The sequence below is a fragment of the Typopeltis vanoorti genome, chromosome 18 (assembly GCF_054136105.1).
Source record: "Typopeltis vanoorti isolate ZY-2024b chromosome 18, IOZ_Tvanoo_1.0, whole genome shotgun sequence".
Taxonomy (NCBI): Eukaryota; Metazoa; Arthropoda; class Arachnida; order Uropygi; family Thelyphonidae; genus Typopeltis; species Typopeltis vanoorti.
In genome coordinates, this window is record NC_143566.1 from 14934675 (window position 1) to 14961257 (window position 26583).

A 26583-nucleotide genomic window follows, 5' to 3' on the forward strand; every position below is an offset into this window, starting at 1 on the left:
CTTCATATGAGTAGCCACAACTTAGGTGATCACTTCATGATCATTCTCACCAACTGGAAGAAAGTGTAAAATGCCACTCACAAGTACATCCTCTGATGATATGATCAGATCTAAAACTTTTGATCCTCATGTGCCTTCCTTTACATGCTGCCTGAGATAGGTGTCTCTCAAGAACTCACTAAATTAATTTTTCTTATTCCCAAATGCTATCTCTTCATTCCAATCTATACTGCTATAATTAAAATCACCCATAATAATCACTCTTCCTTTATTCACTAACCCAAGTTATTTATACATTTCTTCAGCATCAGGCTCCACATTCCCTGGCCTATAGAAACATCCAACTAAATATGTCTTCCTGGTCTTACTGTCAACTGCACTTCACACCACACTGCCTCATAACCATTTCCACTATTTCTCTCTTTCATGTCTACCTTATGTGGATATAATTACCCTTCTATTACCAGCAAGCACTCCCCCCCCCCCCCAACGTCCTGTCCTTTCTATCCTCATGAAAAATTCTGTATTCTTCAATTTCTATTCCTGTTAGGATATCATCTTCATTCAATCATGTTTTAATGATTGAATGTTTATTCACCCCAATGATTTTGGGGTGAATAAACTCAGTCAATGAAACATTTTAATGAAATATGGGAAACATTTTATTTCCCATATTTCTGATACTTCTGGCATTTGAAAATAAACACAGCAGTTTACTTTTAGGTCTATAACCAGTCTTACCCAAGCTACTTGTTGGTTGTGATTTCCCCACCCACATTCCCTTGCCAATCACCTTGATCACTGTTTACCACATATATCTGCTCAGTCCAATTCCCTGTCACATCTCAATCTATTCCATTTCTATGCTGATCATCCCCATATGTACATTCGCTACTACTTTCAACATCCACTCTCCTTATACCATGTCTCCCTGCCCAACCAGGCTCTTCCAACCAATACACTCAACTCCAAAGCCATTCAAATGCAATCCATCACATCTGTATAATTCCATTCTTCCCTCAAATACATGCCATACATCCACAAACTGTACTCCCTTCTCCTCAGTCAGTTCCACTAGCATACCATTCATGATTCTGGCTCTCCGTCTCAACTCATCATTGTCATACCTCGGCAACACACTGACAACCTTTTCCACTATACTGTTATCTTTCGCTCTTCTCAATAACCTCCCGATCTTTACCCTTATAATCTACTTATGTCCACTTAAATCATTTGTCCCTACAACCACCACTAATTCTAATAATAAAAAACAGTGATAATCTTGTTCTGCTTTAGGAACCAAATATATAATACTTTCAAGGCACTTCAGAAAATGCTGATAATAGTTGGGTGATACAATAAATTTCATCCACCACTTAGATATTCACAAACATCCATGCCCATGCTGGAATTCCAACAGCTTGTTGAAGAATGCATTTACTATCCACTTGGCTGAAAAGGCAGATGATAAATATTAATTACTGGCAATTAACATAATGTAAACTCAGGTCTTTTTTAACAAATGTTTGTTATTCCTCTACATGTTCCATAGAAATAACGTAAAGGGAAGACAAAAGGAAATAATGTTTCTGATTTATTTAAGTCTAATGATACTAAAAGTTCAATATTTGCAGAAGTTGTAATTATGGATGTAAGGTCAGAGAAATTATTTCTTGAAAAATATTTATAAAAAATTAACAGAATTTCCATATCATTCCATTAAAAAAGTAAAGAAATCTGAGCTACACTTGGGATTTAATCACCCATAACAGAAATATCAATATCAATGTAAAAAATTACCCCATAGTTTAAAGCTTCTTGTGTGGATTTCTTTAATCTCTCTTTTATCTCTTGATCATTGATTCTCTTAAGACAATCTGCTATAATAGATTCATCAATTTCAGCCATTTGTGCAGCCTACAAATTTCAAATGCATGTCAGGAAACTTGTCTCAAAATATATTTACAGTTTAGACACAATATACATACATAAACAATATGTATAAAAGCAATGTAAAAAAAACTCAATAAATATCTGTGAAAAATTACAAGTTATGACATTAAACACTAGCATTCAAGATATTTAACATAAACACTATCTATAACAAAGTCTGTTTCTTTATTTAAACTTAGTCCCCAGGATTTGAAGGGGATAAATTAACTGTGGAAAGGGTACAGAGGCAGATAACAAAAATGGTTTCAGGACTGTACAATATCAGTTATGAGGATCGGCTGAGGGAATGTGGACTGCAGAGTTTAGTAGATAGAAGGAGAGGTGATATGATCGAGACTTTTAAACTGTTGAGAGGCTGTTACAGGGGATTGGGGAATTCTTTCGCTTGGTGGAACAGCGGGAAGGAGCAATGACAAAAAGCCATTCCTGGAAGTTACGATAGGAAGCTGTGAGCAAGAGGGTGGGGAGTGGTTTCTTTGCATGAAGGGTGGTTGAACCGTGGAATACATTGCCGGATAGAGTGGTGAGAGAGCAAGAATGGTCAATGAGTTCAAGGAGTGGCACGATAGACTTTGTGTTTCCTAAGAAGGAAATCCCACGATGAATCTCTTGACTCCATGGAGGCCTGAATAATAATAATAATAATAATTATGCATCATATTCTGAGTACTGTGAACAATGCCAGTGAGCTTCTTTTTTTTTTTTTTTAGAAAGAAACCCTGCTCTTTCGACTGAAATCAACTAATCTGCCTTCAGTTTAAAAGGCATAGTTAATGAAAACCCATGCCTTTATCAACAAATGTCTGTTATTCCTCCAAATGTTCCACAGAAATAATGTAAGGAAATAATCTTTAGATTTATTTAAGTCTAATGATAATAAAAGTTCAATATTCACAGAAGTTATAATTATGGATGTTAAGTCAGATAATTATTTCTTGAAAAACAAAATTTATTTTACTAGTGTCTATGAGAACATTGTGAGCACATTCAATGTCGTTGGAATATTAGGAATTTCATATCATATTTCATGAAGACAGACAAAAAAAGACATCTTCTCTGAGCAGGATCAATCTTCTTGGTATAATAACAGTGAAATTCAATGTAGGGATAAATATGAGTGATGTAATAAAATCAGCCAAGAAGGGAAAACTTGTTATAGAAGTACAAGTTCCAAATCTAGTGGAATGCCCTTCCCTTGACTATATTCAACCTTCTCCTCTTTGACAGTGCAACAATACCAAGTAGAAGAAAGATCTCCAGGACAGCTGCTAACCTCCCCTTTCCATAACTGGACTATTGTTTTTGCTTTACAGATCCAGATGATCACTCTAATCAAGTTGCAGAAGTTACTGGGTCTTCATTTCATACCCTAGTCAAAATTCCAAACCAATGTTGCCCAAAAAAGTGTGCTGAAGCCAAAAAAAATAAATAAATAAATAAAATAAGTGTGTCACAAGACAAACTCCTGCTTCAACCTCAGCCTAAATTAAAGATGCCAAGAATATTCTTGGTTTAATACTTCATTATTATTATTATTATTATTTGACACCTCCAGGGAGTGCAAAGACTCATCGAGAAAGAGCACCTGCTCTACAACTCTGTCTCCACCATTCAATCACCAACGCCATCTACTGCCGACCACTACTCATATTTCCACAGACAATCACAAACATCCATGTCCACGGCACGATTCGAACCTGCAGTCTTTTGGCTGGAGAGCGAATAAGCTATCAACTCAGTCAAATCTAAGTGTAAGCAAACAAAGTTTGTGCGTGAAGTAACTGCATGAAAAAGATCAGTTGTGAAGTTACTTCAAGTATTTTAGTAATAAAATGTGACACCTTTTGCCTACTTGTATATAGAAATATGACTTCTGCATTACTTCAAGCCTTGGTATCACTTTTAAGTCTGGCTCCCACTGATGAGACCTCAAAAAGGTCGAAACCACTCTAGGTATTGACCCTTCCCATAATGCATAGCATTATACATGTCTGTAAGGATGTGCGCTTTACATTATGGGATACTAAGGCAAATGATGTTAAGTCATTAGCTTCTATATATGAGTTGCCCAGTCATGAAGTTACTTCAAGTGCAAACTTTGTTTGCTTACACTTGGATAAAGTATTAAACCAGGAACATAATTTCTTGGCATCTTTAATTTATAGTATAACCAAATGGAAAAACTTTCAACATCTGGCACTACTGCAATAATGCCTTCAAATAAAACTTACCTCCTGGCATCAATCTCTTCTAATTCTTGCATGGATGCGAAATCATCTCCAATTATACCATAAATAATGCATTGCATACCTCCTGTGGCCTATTGCTACAAAGACATTAAAAGAGTCTAGAACGACCTAGATACTAACAAGATGACACATTCCTGAACTAACAACTGACTTTTTTTTCATCTTATTACACTCAATTCTCCACTCCCAAAAACAGAAGAGAAATGTCTGCCATCAAACTGTTGACCTATTGCTCTCACCTCAGTGCTCTTTAAAGTAATGGAGAAAGTAATAAATAGTCAATTCTTTCATTACCTGAAAAACTGTCAACTAATCAATGACCATTAGTGCAGATTCCATCAACACTCAAGATTTGCAGATCTTCTCAGCCGACCCCTGATTTAGAGTCAACACTTAAACAATGTAAGACCCATAGAAGCCCAGGAGAAGATGGTATCAATATGGAACTTTTCAAATGCTCTGCAGACAACTTCAGATACAAACTACTAGAATTATGAATACGATTCTAAATGGACAATTACCGCCAGAAAACTGACAAAATACTATGATCGTTCCCATCTTCAAAAAAGGCAATATTAATGAATGTCAGAACTATAGAGGCATTAGCCTTTTAAATACCAGATATAAAATATATTCAATAATAAACAAATAAACATAATAAACAAATATTATGAAAATATTTTTGGAGTGGAACAAAACGGTTTCCGTAAAGACAGATTTTGCACAACGCCTTTTTTCATTCTCAAGCTTCTGATAGAAAAAAGAAGAGAATTCAATTTAGAGACCCATATATTATTTATCAATTATAAAAAGCTTTTGATAAAGTCAATCATAATTGCTACTGAAAATTTTAAAAGATGACAAAACTCCTAGCCATTTAATAATATATATATTGTAATATATATATATATATATATATATATATATATATATATATATATATATATATATTACAATAACCAAATTAAAATAAAGATAGCTGCATAAAAATCTGAATCACAGAACATAAATGTAGGTGTCTGACAAGGATGTAGCCTATCACCACTCTTCTTTAATATTTATATTGATAATATTATAAGAGAGTGGAGGGAAACAGTCAGTTTTGGCATTCAAAAAATAAATGACTGCACCAACAGCAATACAATTTTATTTGCAGATGATCAGGTTCTAATACTATAACAAGGTGACAAATGCCTTGGACAAAGGAGATGCATGTACTTAGATTCTACAAAGGTTTCTGATAGACTGCCACATGAAAAGCTGTTAAATAAAATGAAATGGATGGGATTGGATAATAGACTTCTGAGTTGGATCAGAGATGATCATGTTTCAGTATTTCAGATTTATGTAATAGTGAGAATAGTGTTGGAAAGAAGTGAGTGTGGGCTGAGAGATATGGGTAGCATAAATGACAGTGAAAAAATGTAGAAAAGGCTTTGCTCTCCATATATTCATAGATGGAGAGCAAAATAGAAAATGGAAATGTGTTAGCTACAATGGTTGGCTATGAATGAGTGCATTAATATGCCAAACATCACTTAACAATGCATATATTTAGCATTAAAAGTCTTATAAAAGTGAGCACTAGAATTATATAAATAGTCGAGAAACATTTTGTGTATATTGAAATTTGAGGAATTAACTATTAACATTGTTTAATAATTCATCTAGACATTATTTCAAAGCCGAATACAAAAACTATAAAAGTTTCGTATGAAATTTGACCAGAGAGCTTACGGGAATACACTCGCCGGCATTTACGAGTTGCCCTATCTGGACCTTATAGGAGACATACATGCTATAACAGCATCCATATATTCACGTCCTATTGGTCAATTTTGATAAGGTTTCACTGCCCTGACAGCTGTTTCAAACTGGTTGGTATTCATCAGAGACCAAGAAGAAACCCTAAGAGAACAAAAACTTTCAATACTAAGGAACATGAAACATCGGAGTGGTGTATTTTCCATAAGTGAACTCTCAGTAAGTGCACAAAAGTATTTACTAAAATAAAGAGCCAAAAGGCTTCACTTCAGCAATGAAAAATTTATAAAAATCAAGTGGATATTAAATCCAGCATTATTTCAAAGCTGAATACAGAAACTATAAAAGTTTCGTATGAAATTTGACCAGAAAGCTTGTTTGAAACAGCTGTCAGGCCAGTGAAACCTTATCAAAATGGACCAATAGGAGGCAAATATATGGACGCTGTCATAGTGCACGTCTCCTATAAGGTCCGGCTAGGGTAACTCGTAAATACCTGCGAGTGTGTTCCTGTAAGCTCTCTGGTCAAATTTCATACAAAACTTATATAGTTTCTGTATTTGGCTTTGAAATAATGTTGGATTTAATATCCACTTGATTTTTTATAAATTTTGCATTGTCGAAGTGAAGCCTTTTGGCACTTTATTTTAGTAAATACTTCATATAGATGTTGCCAGTAGATTCTTTGCTGATGACTTAGCAACTCTTAATGCTTAGACATTGGAAAACTAACTTCAGAATAGAAACAATTTAAGGGTAGAATGTTAAGAAAACCACTGTCTTTCTTAGAGGAAGGAAAGAAGGCATGAGGAGCAAGTTGAGAAGAGTAAATGAAGAGATTAGGAGGTTAGATGATGCATGGAAAACAATTCAAAGTGATAAAAATTCAAGAGAATGAGAGAGCTAGGGAGCAAGAGTGGACAAGAGAGGAAGATGAGAGAGAAAGAGTAAGTGAGTGTAGAAACAAGGTTAGAGACATGACAGGAAAATAAAGTGAATTTTTCTCTCTTACATACATAGCTATATATAAAAAAGAAAACACACACATATCGACATGCATTTTAAGAGAATGTTCCAGATAATTAAAATCATCAATAATAATTACTCTTACTTTGTTCACTAATCCAAGTTGTTTATATTTATACATTTCTTCATCACGACCCTCCACATTCCCTGGCCTATAGCAACATCCAACTAAATATGTCTTCCTGTCAACTTCTACACTGCACCACACTGCTTCATAACTAGTACCACTGGTTATGAAGCAATAGCACTGTTTCTGAAGAGGGAAATAGTGGCATGCCTGTTTAATAAGCATCTTACAACAGCAAAGGTTCCAAGGGAGTAGAAAGAAAGAAAGAAAAATTGTTCCACTGCATAAAGGTGGTGATAAAGCTGTGGCTAAAAAAAAGGCAGTGATAAAGGTGATTGGGTAAGGGCAGGTGTGGTGGGGAAATCACAATCAACCATTGGCTTGGGTAGCACTGGTTATAGACCTAAAATTGGGCTGCTGTGTTTGTTTACAAATGCCAGAAGTATCAGAAATAAAGGAGATGAAATGGTTTCAACGATCGAGTTTATTCGTCCCAAAATCATTGGAATAAGTGAAACATGGTTGAATGAAGATGATATCATAATGGGAATAGCAATAAAAGGATAGCATTTTTTACAAGGATAGAAACAGCAGGAAGGGAACGGGAGTACTCCTGTTGACAGCAGGGGAATTAACGCCATATAAGGTAGACTTGGAAGAGGGAAATAGTAGCAAAAGTTATGAGGCAGTGTGGTGTAATGTGGAAGTTGACAAAAAAGACATTCAGTTGGATGTTGCTATAGGCCAGGGAATGTGGAACATGATGCTGAAGAAATGTATAAACAACTTGGGTTAGTGAACAAAGGAAGAGTGATTATTATGGGTGATTTTAACTATAGCAGTGTAGATTGGAATGAAGAGATAGCATTTGGGAATAAGGAAAATTAATTTATTGAGTTCTTGAGAGACAACTATCTCAGGCAGCATGTAAAGTGCTGCTTGGGAACTGACAAAGAAATACAACAGCATCAATATGTGGATGTATTCTGAAGGTCAAAAGGCTGAATAAGGTAGGTGTAAAATGGATGAATGAGGGGCTTAAGCATGAAATCTGGAGAAGGAATGCACTTTGGAGGCAGTACAAGATGAATAATGGAAATAATAAGTTACATGAAGAATATAAAGAACAAGCCAGGAAGGTGAATCAGTTAATAAGCACAACAAAAGTGCATTATCATCAGAAATTAGCAAAGCAGGCAAAGAAAAAAAAACCTATAGATTTTTATAGATATGTGGCAAGTAGAAGGAAGAATAATCATGGTAACATGATGTTAACCACGCTACCGGCCAAGACGTCTATAGACGTTCACTTTATCATGGATGCGAAGTGCTTATTAAAATTGTAATACCATTGTTATAACAATGAAATATATGATGGATACGAAGCGTATGCGGATGCGTATTTGATCCACAACGGCCGGTAAGGTGGTTAAAGGATGAAAATAGTAGAATGAAAAATGCTGCTGAAGACATTGTTGAGGTATTCAGTGATTAATTTATAAGGGTGTTTCATCCTTATCAGGGTGGAATCATGAGGAACTTAAGGGTAGAGGACATAGGAGAGGATGGCTTAGTTGTGAGTGAGCAGAAGGTATTTGAGGAAAGAAATAACTTTGATGTCAATAAGATGATAGGATTTGATGCCACAACACCACACATCTTAAGGGAATGTTCCAGGGAATTGGAAGTAGCATTGGCATGACTGTTTAATAAGTACAACAGCACAGGTTCCAAGGGAGTGGAAAGAAGGTAAAATTGTTTTACTGCATAAAGGTGGCAATAAGGTTGTGGCTTCAAATGAGTTGAAAAGAGCAGTATGTTTTGTAGTTATCAGCATGGGTTTGTTAAGGGGGAGATTATATTTTATTAACTTACTAGTGTACAATAACAAGGTGATAAATACCTTGAACAGGGGAGATGCAGTGGTATACTTGGATTTTGCAAATGCTTTTGATAGGCTTCCAAACGACAAACTATTAAATAAATTGAAAGAGATGAGATTGGATAACAGACTTCTAAGTTGGATTAGTGACTGACTTTCAGATAGGTATCAGAAAGTTGCATATGGGGGTGTGAGTACCTTGTAAGAGGAAGATCACTAGTGGTATACAGCAGGAGTCAGTTTTGGGACCATTCTGTCCAATATGCATAGGCTCCCACAATTGGGAAAAGCAATGCAGAATCAAGCAGATGTTATGGCCTTGAATAGATTGCATGAATGAGCAGGTGAGTGGAACAGTCAGTTCAATGTTGCAAAGTGTAAGGTTTTGAAATTTGGTAAGCAATGATGAGACAAAGTGTATACTTTGCATCTCATTATACTTTGCAATGATGAGATGCAAAGTATACACTTGGTGGGAAAACTTTAAAGGAGGTAGAGAAAATGAGAGATCTGGGAGTTGTGGTGTACAAGGACCTGAAATCCAGGGGCCATATTGCACAACTGTGAAGACTTCACATCAGATAATGGAAATCATGCAGAGAACTTGACATGCAGAAATAAAGAGGTTATGATGCCATTGTATAAAGCCTTGATCATGCCTCATATAGATTATTGTGCACAGATCTGGTCTTTGGGTTTTCTTATTGGTGATGAGGATATATTAGAAAGAGTCCAGAGAAGACTCACAAAGGTTGTCAGTGGTCTTTGGAATGTGGAGTATGACACTTTTGAGAGAATGTAAATTGCAAAGCCTCGTGAATAGGGGGATATGAATGAGACATATAAGCTAGACAGGGGTTGTTATCAGGCTGACATGGAAGAGATTTTTCATACAATGAGAGGCCATCGCTGGAAACTGTATAAAGAAGGTGTGAGCAAAGGAGTGAGGAGAAGGTTCTTTGCATGGGGATTGGTTGGTGAGTGGAATGCATTGCCTAAGTGTGTTGTGAATGTAGACACATTTTGAACTGGCTTAAGGTATGGATGGATGAGCATTGTGCGTACCTCTCGCATGGAAGTCAGATGTTAATAATAATAATTATTATTATAGAACAATATTGTCTTTCTTGTTCGATAAGTGTTTACTGTCTGTAGATGTGTGTTCGTGGGACTGATTTGCCAGTTTTCCAGAGGAAAAGCCCTGTCGTCTCTGTTAGGCCTGCTAGTTCACCTTAGAGGACTGATAAAAATTCTTTGGTATCTGCATTTAGGTGTTTCAAAATCTTATATACACTGGGTCTTATTTTATATAAATCATGTTCTAAATTAGAAACAAATTTATTCCACGATTCTCTATGTCTTTTTCTGACTTCTCTTTTAGCTATGGCTCTTATTCTTTTATATTCTGTTTCATCTTCTAATCTTTTACTGCTTAACCATTTGTGATAGGCTTCTTTTTTCTTTTTGATTCTTTCTTTGATTGTATCATCCCAGATCTTCAGTTTTTTTTCTTTTATTGAATTTTTTGGTCTTTCCTAAGCTTTCATTTGCTGCTGCATTTAGTATCGTTTTTATATTAAGCCATTCTATTTCTATTTCTTCATTTTGTTTTATTTTATCTAGATATTGGTTAATTCTTTGTTCATATAGCCATTGTACATTTGTGTCATTCAATAGTCTAGTTTTATAAACAAATGATTCAATTTTTCTTTCTGTTCTTGTTACTTGTAGCCATTTAGGTGGTAATCTTAATTTTATTTTAACAAGGAAGTGGTCACTAATTATTTCATATCCTCTGTGAACTCTAACATCTAGTGAAAATTTTGATGTCTTTTCATTTAATATGAAGTAAGTAATCTAACATTGATTTCCATCCTCTTGCTGTAATTCTATAAAATGAATAGCAATAACTGATTAAAATACTTCATTGTCCAACTACAAACTCACTCAACCAATTCCTCCTTTCTTTCCATGAATGCTGTTCGAAATAGAACAACAAATTCATTTTCTCTGTCTCTCTCTCTCATGATCTAGCTCATGACACTGAAATTCTTAAAATCAAAAAGTTTTTTTTTATGTAAAAAAAAGTGCAAGTAGACTGCATATTTCATACACACAACAAGATAAACAAAAAATACATCTTCTATTCAACAAAAAATATAGTCTGTTCGATATGTTTAATAATAGTAATAAAAAAAACTCACCTGATGCAAACTTGTAAGCTGCGTAATATCTTGATGCTAGAAAAATAATCAATTTACATAATTATAAATTTTATGTAGTGAAAATAATGTTATGTTCACAAAACATCATTATTAAAATGATGGAAGTTTTTTCACTTGGCTATGCTACCAATTATATATTTGGTTTAATCTTTTATCCAAGTGTAAGCAAACAAAGTTTCCACCTGAAGTATTTTCAGGAGTGGGACAACTCATGGCAAAGGTGGTATAAGTTCTCATCACTTCCCTTAATATCCCATAATGCAAGGCACATCTCCTTGTGGATATGTATAATGCTATGCATTAAGGGAAGGGTCACTACCCAGACCTGTTTCCCTGTAATAAGAGTGGAGTTACCCCAACAAAAACTCGTGAGATCCCCCAGATCACCCAACAATGAGTGACTCAAAGTATCAAAAACTCAGCGTTGTTCCCCTCAGTAACAGGTTCACCTTGTCACTGAGAAGAACTCTCAGTGTTTGGCTCTACCCAGTGGCAGGCTCACCCCACCACCAAGCAGAACTGCTCATATTTCATCTGAGGGGTAACAGCAACAGCTGTGCCACAGTTAACTGCATGTGCTACAGCATTGCCATCCATCCCTCTACCTGGGTAACAGCAACAGTTGAGCCTCATTTAGAAGTTCATTGGCTACAGCATTGATATCCATCACCCAGGCTTCCAACCAGAGCCAGACCCAGAGGTGGTGATATTAAGGTGGAAGAGTAATGGAAAAGTCATATTTCCATATGCCAGTTGGCAAAAGGTGTAACACCTCATTATTAAAAGTTTCTGGATTAGAGATAAGATAATGGAAGTTTTTTCACTTGGCTATACTACCAATTATATATTTGGTTTAATCCTTTATCCAAGTGTAAGCAAACAAAGCTTGCGCCTGAAGTATGTTCAGGACATTTTCAAAATCCTTCCCTTAATGCATAGCATTACACATGTCCGCAAAGAGAGATGTGAGCTACCAGAATATGCTGGCTGATCACTTATACACTTTCATAACCTTCGTGAATCCTTCAGCCGATGATCTGTTTCAGCAGGACAATGCTCATCTCACTGGGATGCAACTGCTAGGCATGCTCAAGGACCACTCATCTGAGTTTGGGACCATTCAGTGGTCCCCAAGTTCCCCAGATTTAAACCCAATCAAATCTCGCTGGGATGTCTTACAGCAAGACATGAGATCCATGTATAAAGAACTGACATATAAGGCACAGTTGTGGACAATGCTGCAACAGGCATGGCCAGAATTACCTGTGGCAGAATCAATGCCTCAGCGAATACAGGCTGTTATTTCATGCTAGAGGAGAACCGACATGCTATTAGATACATACCTCTAATATTTTGTCCAGTGAGTGTATATAGTTAAATGATAATTATCTTAAAAATACATCGAATTTTTCTCAATGTCCATAAATAACAGACCATAATTGGTGAAACAATGCACATTCACATACAATGATGGACACCTTCACAGCATTCACACCTTCACAGCACATGTTAAGCATGTGAGCTAGAGATAGCAAGAAACACATTATGACACAAGTAATGCTAAAAAATTAATTTACCACAATTTTGGTGAGAATATGCAGTCATTTTCAGTGAACTCTGATTGATGAAATAAAGCCCACCTTTATTTATTAATTAAATATATATATATATATATATATATATATATATAATATATATATATATATAATCATCATCGAATTCCTTCCATGTATCCTCAAAGGGTGTACAGGATATGATAGTACTACATGAAAACTATCATTACATCACTTACATCATTACTAACTTCCTATCTACAATTTTCCTCCAAATCGGTCTGTTACTTGTCAAGACTACAACATCATCAGAGCTTATATTTTTATCATCTAAGGCACTTTTTAAGATATCAATCCAGCTATATCTTGGCCTTCCTCTGGGTTGTTTCCCTGATAGCATGGCAGAGAATACTGGTTTTGCTAATGTTTCCTCACTCATTCTGTTTAAGTGACCATACCACCTGAGATTAGCTCTGCTAACGCTATATATATATATCATCATCATCATCACATTCCTGACATGTACCCTCAAGGGGTGTACAGGATATGATAGTATTACATGAAAAATTTACATCATTACTAACTTCTTATCTACAATTTTCCTCCAAATCAGTGTTGGTTACTTGTCAAGACTCCAACATTATCAGATCTTATATTTCTATCGTCTAAGGCACTATGTACTGTATAAATCCACCTATATTTCGGTCTTTCTCTGGGTCGTTTTCCTGCCAACCTGGCAGAGAACACTTGTTTTGCTAATCTTTCCTCACTCATTCTGTTTAAGTGACCATTCTACCTAAAATTAGCTCTGTTAATGTATTCCTGGATGTTGACAATGTCAAATTCTTTCCTAATATCCTCATTTTTAATATGCTATTTCCACTGATGCCATATATTCATGCCTCTTATCTTTCTCAGGACTCTAATATCTGCAGTCTCTAGTCTTTGGTCAAGTATTTACTTCTGACGCAGTTCTCAGATCCCTAAGTTAAAACTGGTTTGAACACTGTCTTGTATAGCTAATTTAGTGTTCCGACTAATTTCTCTCTTATTCCATATGAATTTTTTCAATTGAGTTCCTATCATACCAGCTTTGTTGATTCTATTGTCTCTTTCAATATTTAATTTACCATCTTCACTAAAAATCGTGCCCAAGTAGCTGAAATGTTTTACTTCTTCCATAGGTTCCCCATTCACAACACATTTGACATTTTCAATGATTCTACCTATTTTCATTGTCTTTGTCTTTTTATTGCTGACCTTCACCCCATATCTATTACAACAGTTATTCAATTTAGTCAGTGAATCTTGCAAACTTGTAACAGATTTATTTAGAAGTATAACATCAACTGCATAAAGCAAAGAGCTAACATTAACATCTCCAATTCTGATATCATGTTTATTACCACTTTCCTTCATAATGTGATCCATATAGATAATGAATAACAGAGGGGATAATGTACATCCTTGTCTCAGACAAGATTTAACAATAACCCATCTTACTGTACTTCCTTCAATTCTAACTGCTCACTTGCAACTCAAATAAAGACTAAGTATTGCTTGATATAATGCCCCATTGACACCATAGAACCATAGCATTTCGAATAGCTTCTCTCTCTTGGCTATTCGCCTTTTCCAGATCTTCAAAACTTAAATACAGATCTTCGTTATATTCCCATGATTTCTCAACTATCTGTCGTAAAGTGAAAATCTAATCCTGACAGCCTCTATTTGACCTGAATCCAGCTTGTTCTTCACCAAGCTTTTCTTCAACAATTCTTCTCAACCGTTTCTCAAGTATACTGGCATAAATCTTGCCTGGAACACTCAGTTGGGAAATACCTCTGTAATTCTCACAATTCATGTTGAAAGTTTATTTTTCACTTGGTTAGAGTATAATAAATTTAGTTTAATCCTTTATCCAAGTGTGAGCAAACAACGTTTGCACCTGAAAGTAACTTCAGGATTGGGGTAAGGTGGTACAACACCAGGGCAACTCATTGCAAAGGTGGAGCAAGCTACCAACACTCCTATCTCAGTATCTCCTATAATGCAAAACACGTTTCCTTGTGGATATGTCTAATGTTATGCATTAAGGGAAGGGCCACAACCCAGACTAGTTTCGACCCCTATTGAGGTCTCTTCAGTGAGAGCCAAGCCCAAGCCTGGAGTGTTAGTAACTTGCTCCACCTTTGCAACGAGTTTCCCTGGTGTTGTACCACCTTACCCCAGTCCTGAAGATACTTTCAGGCGCAAACTTTGTTTGCTCACACTTGGATAAAGGATTAAACTAAATTTATTATACTCTAACCAAGTGAAAAATAAATTTTCAACATCTTTCTCTAAATCCAGAGTAATTTATTAAAAAAGGGTGGCACACCATTTGGCAACTCCTATAGGTAGAGATGACCTGCTAGTGCTTCTGCCTGGATTCTCCGCTTGGGCCTGGCTCCCACTGAAGAGACCTGAATGGGGGTAGAAACTAGTCTGGGTTGTGGCCCTTTCCTTCATGCATAACGTTAGACATATCCACAAGGAAATGTGTTTTGCATTATAGGAGATACTGAGATAGGAGTGTTGGTAGCTTGCTCCACCTTTGCAATGAGTTGTCCTAGTGTTGTACCACCTTACCCCAGTCCTGAAGATACTTTCAGGCGCAAACTATGTTTGCTCACACCTGGATAAAGGATTAAACTAAATTTATTATACTCCAACCAAGTGAAAAATAAATTTTCAACATCTTTCTCTAAATCCAGAGTAATTTATTAAAAAAGGGTGGCACACCATTTGGCAACTCCTATAGGTAGAGATGACCTGCTAGTGCTTCTGCCTGGATTCTCCGCTTGGGCCTGGCTCCCACTGAAGAGACCTGAATGGGGGTAGAAACTAGTCTGGGTTGTGGCCCTTTCCTTCATGCATAACGTTAGACATATCCACAAGGAAATGTGTTTTGCATTATAGGAGATACTGAGATAGGAGTGTTGGTAGCTTGCTCCACCTTTGCAATGAGTTGTCCTAGTGTTGTACCACCTTACCCCAGTCCTGAAGATACTTTCAGGCGCAAACTATGTTTGCTCACACCTGGATAAAGGATTAAACTAAATTTATTATATTATTATCTCACAATTCAGTTTTATTTCCCTTTTTATATATGGGTACTATCAGAGCTCTACTCCAATCATCAGGAATTTGTCCCTCTGTCCAGGCTTTCTGAATGCAGTGCAGCCACTGTAAGACTTTTATGCCACCATACTTCAGCATCTCTGGTCGAATATCATCTACTCCTGCTGTGCTTCCACATTTCAAGCCTTTGATGGCTTTTTCTACTTCAAGTATGGATATGTATTCCTGACTATATGCCTGTTGAGTGTTTTTTACCACTGTGCTATCACAGCTTGTTTCATTTAGCAATTTTTTGAAGTAATTACTCCATACTTCGAGGATACCTTTTTTCTCCTGCTTTCATGTGACCTTTATCATCTCTAACTCCTTTTACAGCTGAGTGCTGCTCAAACTTTTATTCGCTTTAAAACTTTCTTACATGTTATTCTTTTCAATATGAAATTCAATTTTGTCCTGCTCAAGACTAAATAGTGACCACTTGCAATTTCAAATCCTCTGTACACTCTGGTGTCCTGCACCAGGGAGAAAACATCACTATCAACAATAACATAGTCAATAAGAAATTTCTTATTCCTCTTCTCTCCATGTGAATTTCTGAACATTTTTATGTTCGAACATGGTGTTAGTAATAACCAGTCTATGTCCTGAGCAGAAATCCAACAGGTATTTGCCATTATTATTAGCTTTGCTCTTTTCTCCAAATTTCTCCAAAATATTTTTGTATGTCTGATAATCATTTCCTACTCTGCTATTTAGATCCCCAACAAGGACCAACTTTTCCATTTTTATTGTGTGAGTTGCTTTCTCTAAAACATAAAAAAATTCCTCCACTTCTATCTCAGTAGAACCTTCTGTGGGACAATAGGCACAAATAAGTCTCATTGTCCAATTCCCCATTCTGACATTTACCCACATCACTCTAGTTGAGACTACCTGCTATTCAAGAAGATTAGTCTTGTATTTAGTGTTGAATATTATAGCTACTCCTTTTCCTTGATTGTGATTGCCTGAATATAGCATTTTGTATTTGTTGCTCAGAAAGATCTCACCAGTTTTTGTTTTTTTGTTTCAGTCACCCCTATTATGTCGATCTGGTACTTATCTAATTCCTCAGCTAGCTCCATTTCATTGCCATTCAGGCTTCTTATGTTGACAGTACCGATCTTTAACTCTGGTGAAGTTGAACTGGAGTGTGCTTTCAGATTTGTTCCAGTAGCTGACTTTTCGCTGTTCGCCCTGGTTCCCTGGCGAAAACAATGGGGGCCCTTGTTTAACTGGGCGACGCCTCAGACAGCATGAAATTTTGTCATGTTGTACCATTCATTTTGTATACTGGTTTAAGGCAATAAGAATACAATTTGGTCAGCTAAATCCCAAAGTACCAGCCCATCCTCATTCGTTCAGTATCCAGGTAGATACCCAACAGGGTGCACTACAAGAAGGTGAGGATTGGACATTAGTCAGAAGCCCTGGTTGGTTCTCTGCATTCCTTTAAAGGCTATGTGGAGGTCTCCTCTCAGTTATACAGCTTTGACCCTTAAACACTCTCTATTATATATACATATATATATGGCATCTGTGGCCTGCACCAAAAAGATGAAATAGATATATACATATATAATATTAGTGTAATTCAATGCCCATTTAGGTTGGGTGTGCTTTCATGTGGCTCATGCATCCCACTCTACAAAATTCATGTCAATTTGACTGTATGACTGCATTTTTATTTATTTATGAACGTTTTAAGAGTGCTTAGTGCATCGCCATTCATCTTAATTGGTCTAATGCAATTAATTGTAGAATAAATATTTACACTTAAATTTATCAATTAATATAATTTTAAATATGCAAAGTATAAATGTTAAATGAACAACAGCTATGCTTCATGCACTGCTTATGTGAGAAACACAAAGGGTTTATGCTTCATAGTGGGATTAGATTATCATTGGCAAATACTAGACTGGGACATGGATAATTTGAATTTTTATATGATTCTTGAATACAGCCATATAATTAATACACACATCACTAGTCTTGAGCAGGATAAAATTGAATTTCATATTGAAAAGAATAGCATGTAAGAAAGTTTTAAAGCAAATAAAAGTTGAGCAGCTCTCAGATGTGAACTGCAGACTAAAGTACCCAAACATGATTGAAGAAAAAATGAAAGAGTTTGAGAACAAGAACCGAACCTTGGAGATTCAGTGACAAGCACTGAAGAAAACACTGATTGATTCAGCCAGAGAGGCATATGCTGAGGTTGTCTGTAAGGATAGAAAAATTAGAACTCCATGGTGGACAGAGGAAGCTAAAATGGCAGTGAAAGAAAAGAAGAAAGCATATCAAAAGTTCCTGGCAAACAAGTCAGCTTGTGTTCTTAGAGAATACAGACACAAATGTAAGAAAGCTAAACACTGTATAAAACTAGCTAAACAAAAGCCATGGGAGGACTTTGGTAAGAACATAGAAAATAAATATTAAGAAGGTGGCAGGATATTCTGGAGTTTGTTGAAGAAGCTCAGAAATGGAGGAAAGAGTGCTGTAAAACAAATTAGAGATGATAAAGGTGACATGAAAACAGGAGAAAAAGATATCCTGGAAGTATGGAGTAATTACTTCGAAAAATTGCTAAATGAAACAAGCAGTGATGACAGCACAGTGGTAAAAAACACTGACCAGGCATTCACTCTGAAATACATATCCCTACTTGAAGTAGAAAAAGCCATCGAAAGCCTGAAATGTGGAAAGGTAGCAGGAGTAGATGATATTTGACCAGAAATGCTCAAGTATGGAGGTATAAAAGTCTTACAGTGGCTGCACTGCATAGTTCAGAAAGCCTAGACAGAAGGATAAATTCCAGATGATTGGAGTAGAGCTCTCATAGTACCCTATATAAAAACGGGAAATAAAACTGAATGTGAGAATTACAAAGGTATTTCCCTATTGAGTGTTTCTGGCAAGATATATCCAAGTATACCTGAGAAACAGTTCAGAAGGTTTGTGGAAGAGAAGCTTGGTGAAGAACAAGCTGGATTCAGGCCAAATAGAGATGACTTTCAGGATCAGATTTTCACTTTACGACAGATAGTTGAGAAATCACGGAAATATAACAAAGATCTGTATTTAAGTTTTGAAGATCTGGAAAAGGCATATGACAAGGTGCCAAGAGAGAAACTATTCGAAATGCTATGGTTATATGATATAATGCTCCATTACTTGATATAATGGAGCATTATATCAAGCAATACATAGTCTTTATTTGAGTTGTAAGTCAGCAGTTAGAATTGAAGGACGTACAGGAAGGTGGTTTAATGTTAAATCTGGTGTCAGAGAAGGATGTATATTATCCTCTCGCTGTTATTCATTATCTATAAGGATCATATTATGAAGGAAAGTGGTATTAAACCTGATATCAAAATTGGAGATGTTAATCTCAGCTCTTTGCTTAGCACTAAAAAGACAAAGACAATGAAAATAGGCAGAAACATTGAAAATATCCACTGCATTGTGAATGGAGAACCTATAGAACAAGTAAAACATTTCAGCTACTTAGGCAGGATTTTTAGTGAAGATGGTAAATTAAATATGGAAATTGACAACAGGATCAACAAAGCTGGTATGGTGGGAAGTCAACTGAATAAATTTATATGGAATAAGAGAGAAATTAGCCAAACAGTGGTATGGCTATGGCCATGGGGGAGGGGGAGTCCGACCCAGAAGACACTTTGCGTTTAAGAAATCTTGCCATACTGTCTAGAGAACAGCAACTGAGCGATAGACTTCGACAATGTCATCAACGATTTTGCTAACGGAAAAGGAAGAAAAACAACATTTTAGAATGTTGGAATTAAAGTTTTACTTCAAAAATAAACATAGTGTTTTAATTTATTTCCCTATACATCGTTTTGACTTTTTGTAGTATTTTTAATGTGTATTGAGAGGGGCGGCAAAAGCTCCAGCTACACCACTGTAGCCAAAACACTAAATTAGCTGTATACAAGACAGTATTCAAACCAGTTTTAACTTATGGATCTGAGAGCTGGGTCAGACGTAAAACACTTGACCAAAGACTAAAAACTGCAGATATGAGAGTCCTGAGAAAGATTAAAGGCATGAACAGATGGTATAAATGGCAATATCGTATTAAAAAAGAGGATATTAGGAAAGAACTTGACATTGTCGGCAGAGCTAATCTCAGGTGGTATGGTCACTTAAACACAATGGGAGAGGAAAGATTAGCAAAACAAGTGTTCTCTGCCAGGTTGGCAGGAAAAAGACCCAGAGGAAGACCAAGATAGATATAAGCAGATTGATACAGTAAAAAGTGCCTCAGAAGATAGAAATATAAGATCTGATAATGTTGGAGTCTTCACAGGTAAGAGACTGATTTGGAGGAAAATTGTAGATAGGAAGTTAGTAAGGATGCAATTTTTCATGTAGTACTATCATATCCTGTACACTCCTTGAGGGTATATATCAGAAATTTGATGATGATGATGATATAATACACACTGAAATCGGAAAACGTAATCACTTGGGAAATTATTATTTTTCCAGATTGAACCAAAGAAAACACTTCACACACGCTAAACAGATGAAACTGAGAAAACAAAAACAGCAACTCATGACAAATGACAATGTTCAACTGGATTGGTTGATTGGTCATAACCAATCACAGCTACTGATTGCTGGGTGCTATTGTCTCAGTGCACACCCTGCCTCACCTTCTGGGTGGTTTATTATTATTATGCGATACTGCCAGGGAATCCTAAGGCTTGTCGAGGGAGGGCACCTACTCTACAACTCTGTCTCCCACTCAATCCAAGAACCGCAACTACCATCATCATCTACACCGTGTAGATGATAATGACGTGTTCCATATGGATCACGTAGTCCAACATCAATCAGCGTCTATAAAAGTCACATCATGTGTATGTGTGATGAGGAGAGGTCATTACAGGAAAGTTATCATTACTTTCTAGATACAACAGGAGGGCACTAACCACTTTTTGGTCAAAGCAATAAGTTGGATCTTTCCTGTTTCATGACAAAAGGCAATAAATTAGGAAAAACATCCAAATTTATCATCAACCTGGAAACTTCTTGTAATAAATTTTCTGTTATACAGTAGATGTTTTATCATCTCATAACAGATATCATCAGGCTACAATGCAATAACTTAAGAGTGTTTTTTCAATTCCTCTTTAATGAATGGCTGAATATGCTGCCCTAATAGAAAGAGAAATTAAGTCACTGTTTCATTTTGTCATTTTCTTGAATATCAAAAATTTGGAAGGATACGAAGCTACTGTGGCTATTTTTGTAAAGCCTGATCACCCACCAGATTTTAAATAAAGCCAGAATTTTTATCTCAAATTTGCAACTAATACTGGTGTTCCATAAGATTTCATTCTTTTTCCTACATTCTTCCTTGTATATATTAATGATGTCTCCAGTTGAATGCAAATCCAAATCCAGTTGAAAATTCCTAAAAAATTCTTTGCATCTTAGATGAGATTCAAACTCAGGTCTTTTCAACCAGTGTGTTGTCAAGGTCAAGTGAGTTATGGAGGTGTTCAAGTGAATAATTTATACTGTTTACTTAAAAAAAAAAAAAAAAGAAAATAATAATAAAAAAATAAATAAATTAAATTAAATTAAATTAAAATCATCAGATCCTGATATGTACTCTCAGGTAGAGTATACAGAAATTGTTTAATAATAATTTAATAATTAATAACAAATTACCTTAAAATTAATAAGTATAATGTGAATGTCAATTTTATTTATATACTTTTAAATATAATTTAAAATTATATAAATATTGGCTGTCAAATAAGTATCAATAGAAATAAATAAAATTAACTACACTTATAGTGAATTAATTAGAATCAAGTATTCCTCATAATTTTAGACAAGCATTTTGTATTAATGAAAATTTGAGTTTGAAGAAAAAAATATAAATTTCATTACTGTTTTGTACATCCTTTCCCAAAGTGCTCGAGATAATCTTTCAGTATAACAAGGCTGTTTCATATCCACTGCTGTGATGAATCTCTGTGCTGAAAGTGAGCCTTTATTTATGATGGTGTCCATAATATTCTGAAACGAGTTTAATATAAGAATCAGATAAATTATGAAGAATAAATATTGAATTTAATTTCTGAAACCAAACTATTTATAATTTCTGAATTACTGATATGCATGTACTCAAAAACTGAATATTTAATTCACAGATATACCTGCACAGAAGTTCCAAGCTCAGTCAGTAAAGAACCTTTACCAGGGCTTTTCAACTGAGGGTGAGTTAGCCAGTTTCATAAGGAGGTGGAAGGGGTTTTTTTTCTTCTTCAGAAAACTCTGGTTTTTTTCATCCCACAAAACAAGCCAACTAACCAGAAGTACATAAATGACTGACAGCTAATATGGTTAATCCTATGTACAGGATTAACTGCCCTATCACAGCATTAATCAGATTTTAAAGAAGCCAAGTTACTTGCCCATGACTGGCCACTGAGCTTAATGAAAGAAAAATATTATCAATACAATATTTAAAATTTAATAATTAAAAGTGGTACTATGTATAGGCTAACGGTTAGATAATATGGGATCTAGTTCCACATTTAGTTATTTCTGTTCTTGGTTTTGAAATTTAGCAATGTAGAGAAAGCTTACTCAAAACAGACCACAGAAAATCGTATTATAATTAACAGTGCTCACTGTTAATGCTCACTATAGAAAACTAGTAGGGATCATGGGAATGCTAACAGATAACACTGGCTGTAGTGAATGAATTTCCTTTATTAGTATTATTATGTTACCCCTCCAGGGAGTCCAAAGACTCATTGAGGAAGGGCACCTACTCTACAACTTATTATTTTCCACCAACTACAATGAACCGCAACTACCAACGCCATCATCATCATCTACCCCACCACCACTAGTATTTTCACAGATTATCACAAACATCCATGCCCATGGCAGGATTCAAACCCGCAACCTTTTGGCTGAAGAGTGGGTACACTAACCACTCGGCCAACCAGGCCGGCATTTAGTACAGAATAGCCTTCACAGTAAGTGGAGACTATGCTGTACTGTTTGTCACTTACTCAGTAAGAGAAAAACTCACTTACTCAGTAAGTGAGTTTGTCATAATTCGTTTTAGTAAAATTATAGAGACTACCACCGTGTTAGTAATAATTGCTTTAATTTCCCAACGTTTTGACCTCATCTGGAGTACACACACACACATATATATATACAAAGAAAAGCTACATTACATTTCTAACAGTAAGCCAAAGTGACAATGATTTGATCAAGTGCTATTCTACTGGCCTGACCTCTAAGTGAAAAAAAAAAAACCTACATCAAAGCTATATTCTATTTATAACATCAGAGAACAAATTCATATAGATAGTTTTATTAATACAGCAAAGTGATGCCCAATCGATAAATTAATAAGCGTGTTATATTAGAGTTATGATCCTGGATTGCTTATAGTCCTAATTATAATCAACTCTTAGACCGATTAAGTGGATAGAATATGTGCCAGCCATATTCTTGGGATTTTTAGACCACTATTATTATTAAGATTAGGGGTTGATAAGAATTTCATAGGCCTCCTTAAATTTACACTCATACCACATTTTGGTGGTATGAGTGTAAATTTGAGTGTAAAGAAGTGTAAAAGAAAGGCTCCTGTAAACAACAGGAGCCTTTCTAGTTAATTCTATGTAGAGTATTCAGGGCGTGATCAGAAAGGCCAGATTTACTATAGTTATTTAATTTAATTTGCCATTTATGTTCCTTTTTTGTGATAGGAACTGCCAGTCCTGTTTCACCTATATAGGATAAATTACAGGTGCAATGAATATGGTATACTCCAGGGTGGGTAAGTGGAAGTGGATCCTTGGATTAGTTGAATAAGTTTTTTAATTTTGCAGGAGGTTTAAAGGTGGCATTAACATTGTATTTCTGTAGTATTCTGTTTATTTTATTTGTTATACCTTTAATGTATGGAATGGCTACAGTTTTATTGTAATCTAGTTTATTTTTGTTTTTAAGTGGCATCTTGTGAAGAATTTTTTATAGGGTTTGTCATAATGGTGTTAGTTATTGGGAGCCAACTCTACATGAAAGTTCAGGATATTCAAATCGTATATATAACTAGAAGTCTAAAACATTAATTGCATTAAACAGTATTTTCAGCAAAGTATCATATGCTAGCAATGTATTTGACTTATTCTTTTTTTTGTATGCAAGTATTTCAAATCCGTTATTCTTGAAACAGGAAAACATCATTGTACTTTATGGTGGCTGGAGGCTTTTAGGATACTCTTAAGAACATTTTTGAGAGTAGTTCTTTAGATGTATAAAGAAAATTAATTAAAAGAGAACACCAATCATACATATGCCTATCAAGACATTGAAACCCAAGTTAAATTTTCTTAAAAATACTTCCACTTTTATTATCAATCAACATTAAATGTAGAAATACTTTTTCTTTTATGCTTAAATTTAAATGACAAATAACATGCTAAAAATAAACCAAAACTAGAAGTAAATAATTTTACGGCTCGGTGGGAAAGTCTAGTAGCAATGAAAAAACTGCACTTCATCTCAAAGATCAAGCAAATGATTCCATATTTTCCCCATGCAAGTGCAGTTCAGAATGAAGTAAATTTTTATTATTACTGTCCATTAATTTCATCACACAGCATTAAAAAGTAAAAATTCAGTGGTCAAGGTTTTAGAAAATTAATTTGTGGACAGCTTTTTCCATAATGCATTTCAACAATAACAGTATTAATAGTAATTTAATAAATTTTAATCACAGCTCCATATGAATACTAACAGTGGATCTATCAGACTTTGGTGTCTGGTGGATCCATTAATAGAAACAGTGTCTTAGATATGTGCAATCAAGACAATGTTTCTACTAGATATTGTACATGCACTATCAGCCAATTCTTATACAATTTGTTCACTGAAAGTCAATATTTTGCACAAAAATGATTTATAACAGCAAACAGATTCAGATTCAGCTATTGTTCAAGACACTAAAATTTGGTAAAATAAAAAAATCTTCATTAACATTTCCATTATATTAGCAAGTTATGTCAACCTTTTCAGTTAAACTAAAGAGCATAAAACTGACAGAGATTTTCTTGACAATAGCTGTTCTTTTACATTTTCATTGATTTCTTGGATTTAATATGGAATTGTATTTGATTAACTTTAGTAGCTTTATCACCAGTAATTTCTTAGGAGCTCACATTGGTAAGTACGGTAATAAGAAACCTGAGATACTCGAGTTAAACCAGATCATCATCAAATTCCTGACATGTACCCTCAAGGGGTGTACAGGATATGATAGTACTACATGAAAAATTTACGTCATTACTAACTTCCTATCTACAATTTTCCGCCAAATCAGTCTGTTACTTGTCAAAACTCCAACTTTATCAGATCTTATATTTCTATCGTCTAAGGCACTTTGTACCATTTCAATCCACCTATATCATGGTCTTCCTCTGGGTCGTTTTCCTGCCAACCTGGCAGAGAACACTTGTTTAGCTAAAATTCCTCGCCCATTCTGTTTAAGTGACCATACCACCTGAGATTAGTTCTGCTAATGCATTCCTGGATGCTGACAATATCAAGTTCTTTCCTAATATTCTCATTTTTAATATGATATTGCCTTGATGCCATCTGTTCGTGCCTCTAACCTTTTTCAGGACTCTCATATCTGTGGTCTCTAGTCACTGGTCAATGTTTTACTTCTGACCCAACTCTCGGATCCATAAGTTAAAACTGGTTTGAACACTGTCTTGTATAAAGCTAATTTAGTGTTCCGACTAATTTCTCTCTTATTTCATATGAATTTATTCAATTGACTGCTTACCATACCAGCTTTGTTGATTCTGTTGTCTATTTCCATATTTAATTTACCATCGTCACAAAAAATCGTGCCTAAGTAGCTGAAATGTTTTACTTGTTCCACAGGTTCCCTGTTTACAACACAGTTGACATTTTCAACAATTCTACCTATTTTCATTGTCTTTGTCTTTTTAATGCTGACCTTCATACCATATCTATTACAACAGTTATTCAATTTAGTCAGGGAAGCTTGCAAACTTTTAGTGGATTTATTTAGAAGTATAACATCGTCTGCATAAAGCAAAGGGCTGACATTAACATCCCCAATTCTGATATCATATTTAATACCACTTTCCTCCATAATGTGACCCATATAGATAATGAATAACAGAGGGGATAATGTACATCGTTGTCTCACACCAGATTTAACATTAAACCATCTTCCTGTACTTCCTTCAATTCTAACTGCTGACTTACAACTCAAATAATGACTAAGTATTGCTTGATATAATGTCCCATTGACACCATATAACTGTAGAGTATTGAATAGCTTCTCTCTTGGCACCTTGTCATATGCCTTTTCCAGATTGACAAAACTTAAATACAGAACTTTGTTTTATTCCCATGCTTTCTCAACTATTTGTCGTAAAGTGAAGATCTGATCCTGACAGCTTCTATTCGGCCTGAATCCAGCTTGTTCTTCACCAAGCTTTTCTTCCACAATTCTTCTCAACCATTTCTCAAGTATACTTTCATAGAAATTGCCTGGAACACTCAGTAGGGAAATATCTCTGTAAATCTCACATTCAGTTTTATTTCTCATTTTATATATGGGTACTATTAGAGTTCTACTCCAATCATC

General features: G+C 35.3%; 1 protein-coding gene across 1 annotated transcript in view; it reads right to left on the reverse strand.

The window, feature by feature from the left end:
* Nucleotides 1–26583, reverse strand: part of LOC150096504 (glutathione S-transferase kappa 1-like) — a 111301-nt gene that overhangs the window by 36000 nt on the left and 48718 nt on the right. The window contains exons 4-6 of the mRNA XM_090408455.1: nt 21816–21944; nt 11146–11181; nt 1801–1917 (exon numbers count right to left, since the gene is read on the reverse strand). Coding sequence (XP_090264581.1) covers nt 1801–1917; nt 11146–11181; nt 21816–21944 — 282 coding nt within the window. The remainder of the gene's footprint in view (nt 1–1800; nt 1918–11145; nt 11182–21815; nt 21945–26583) is intronic.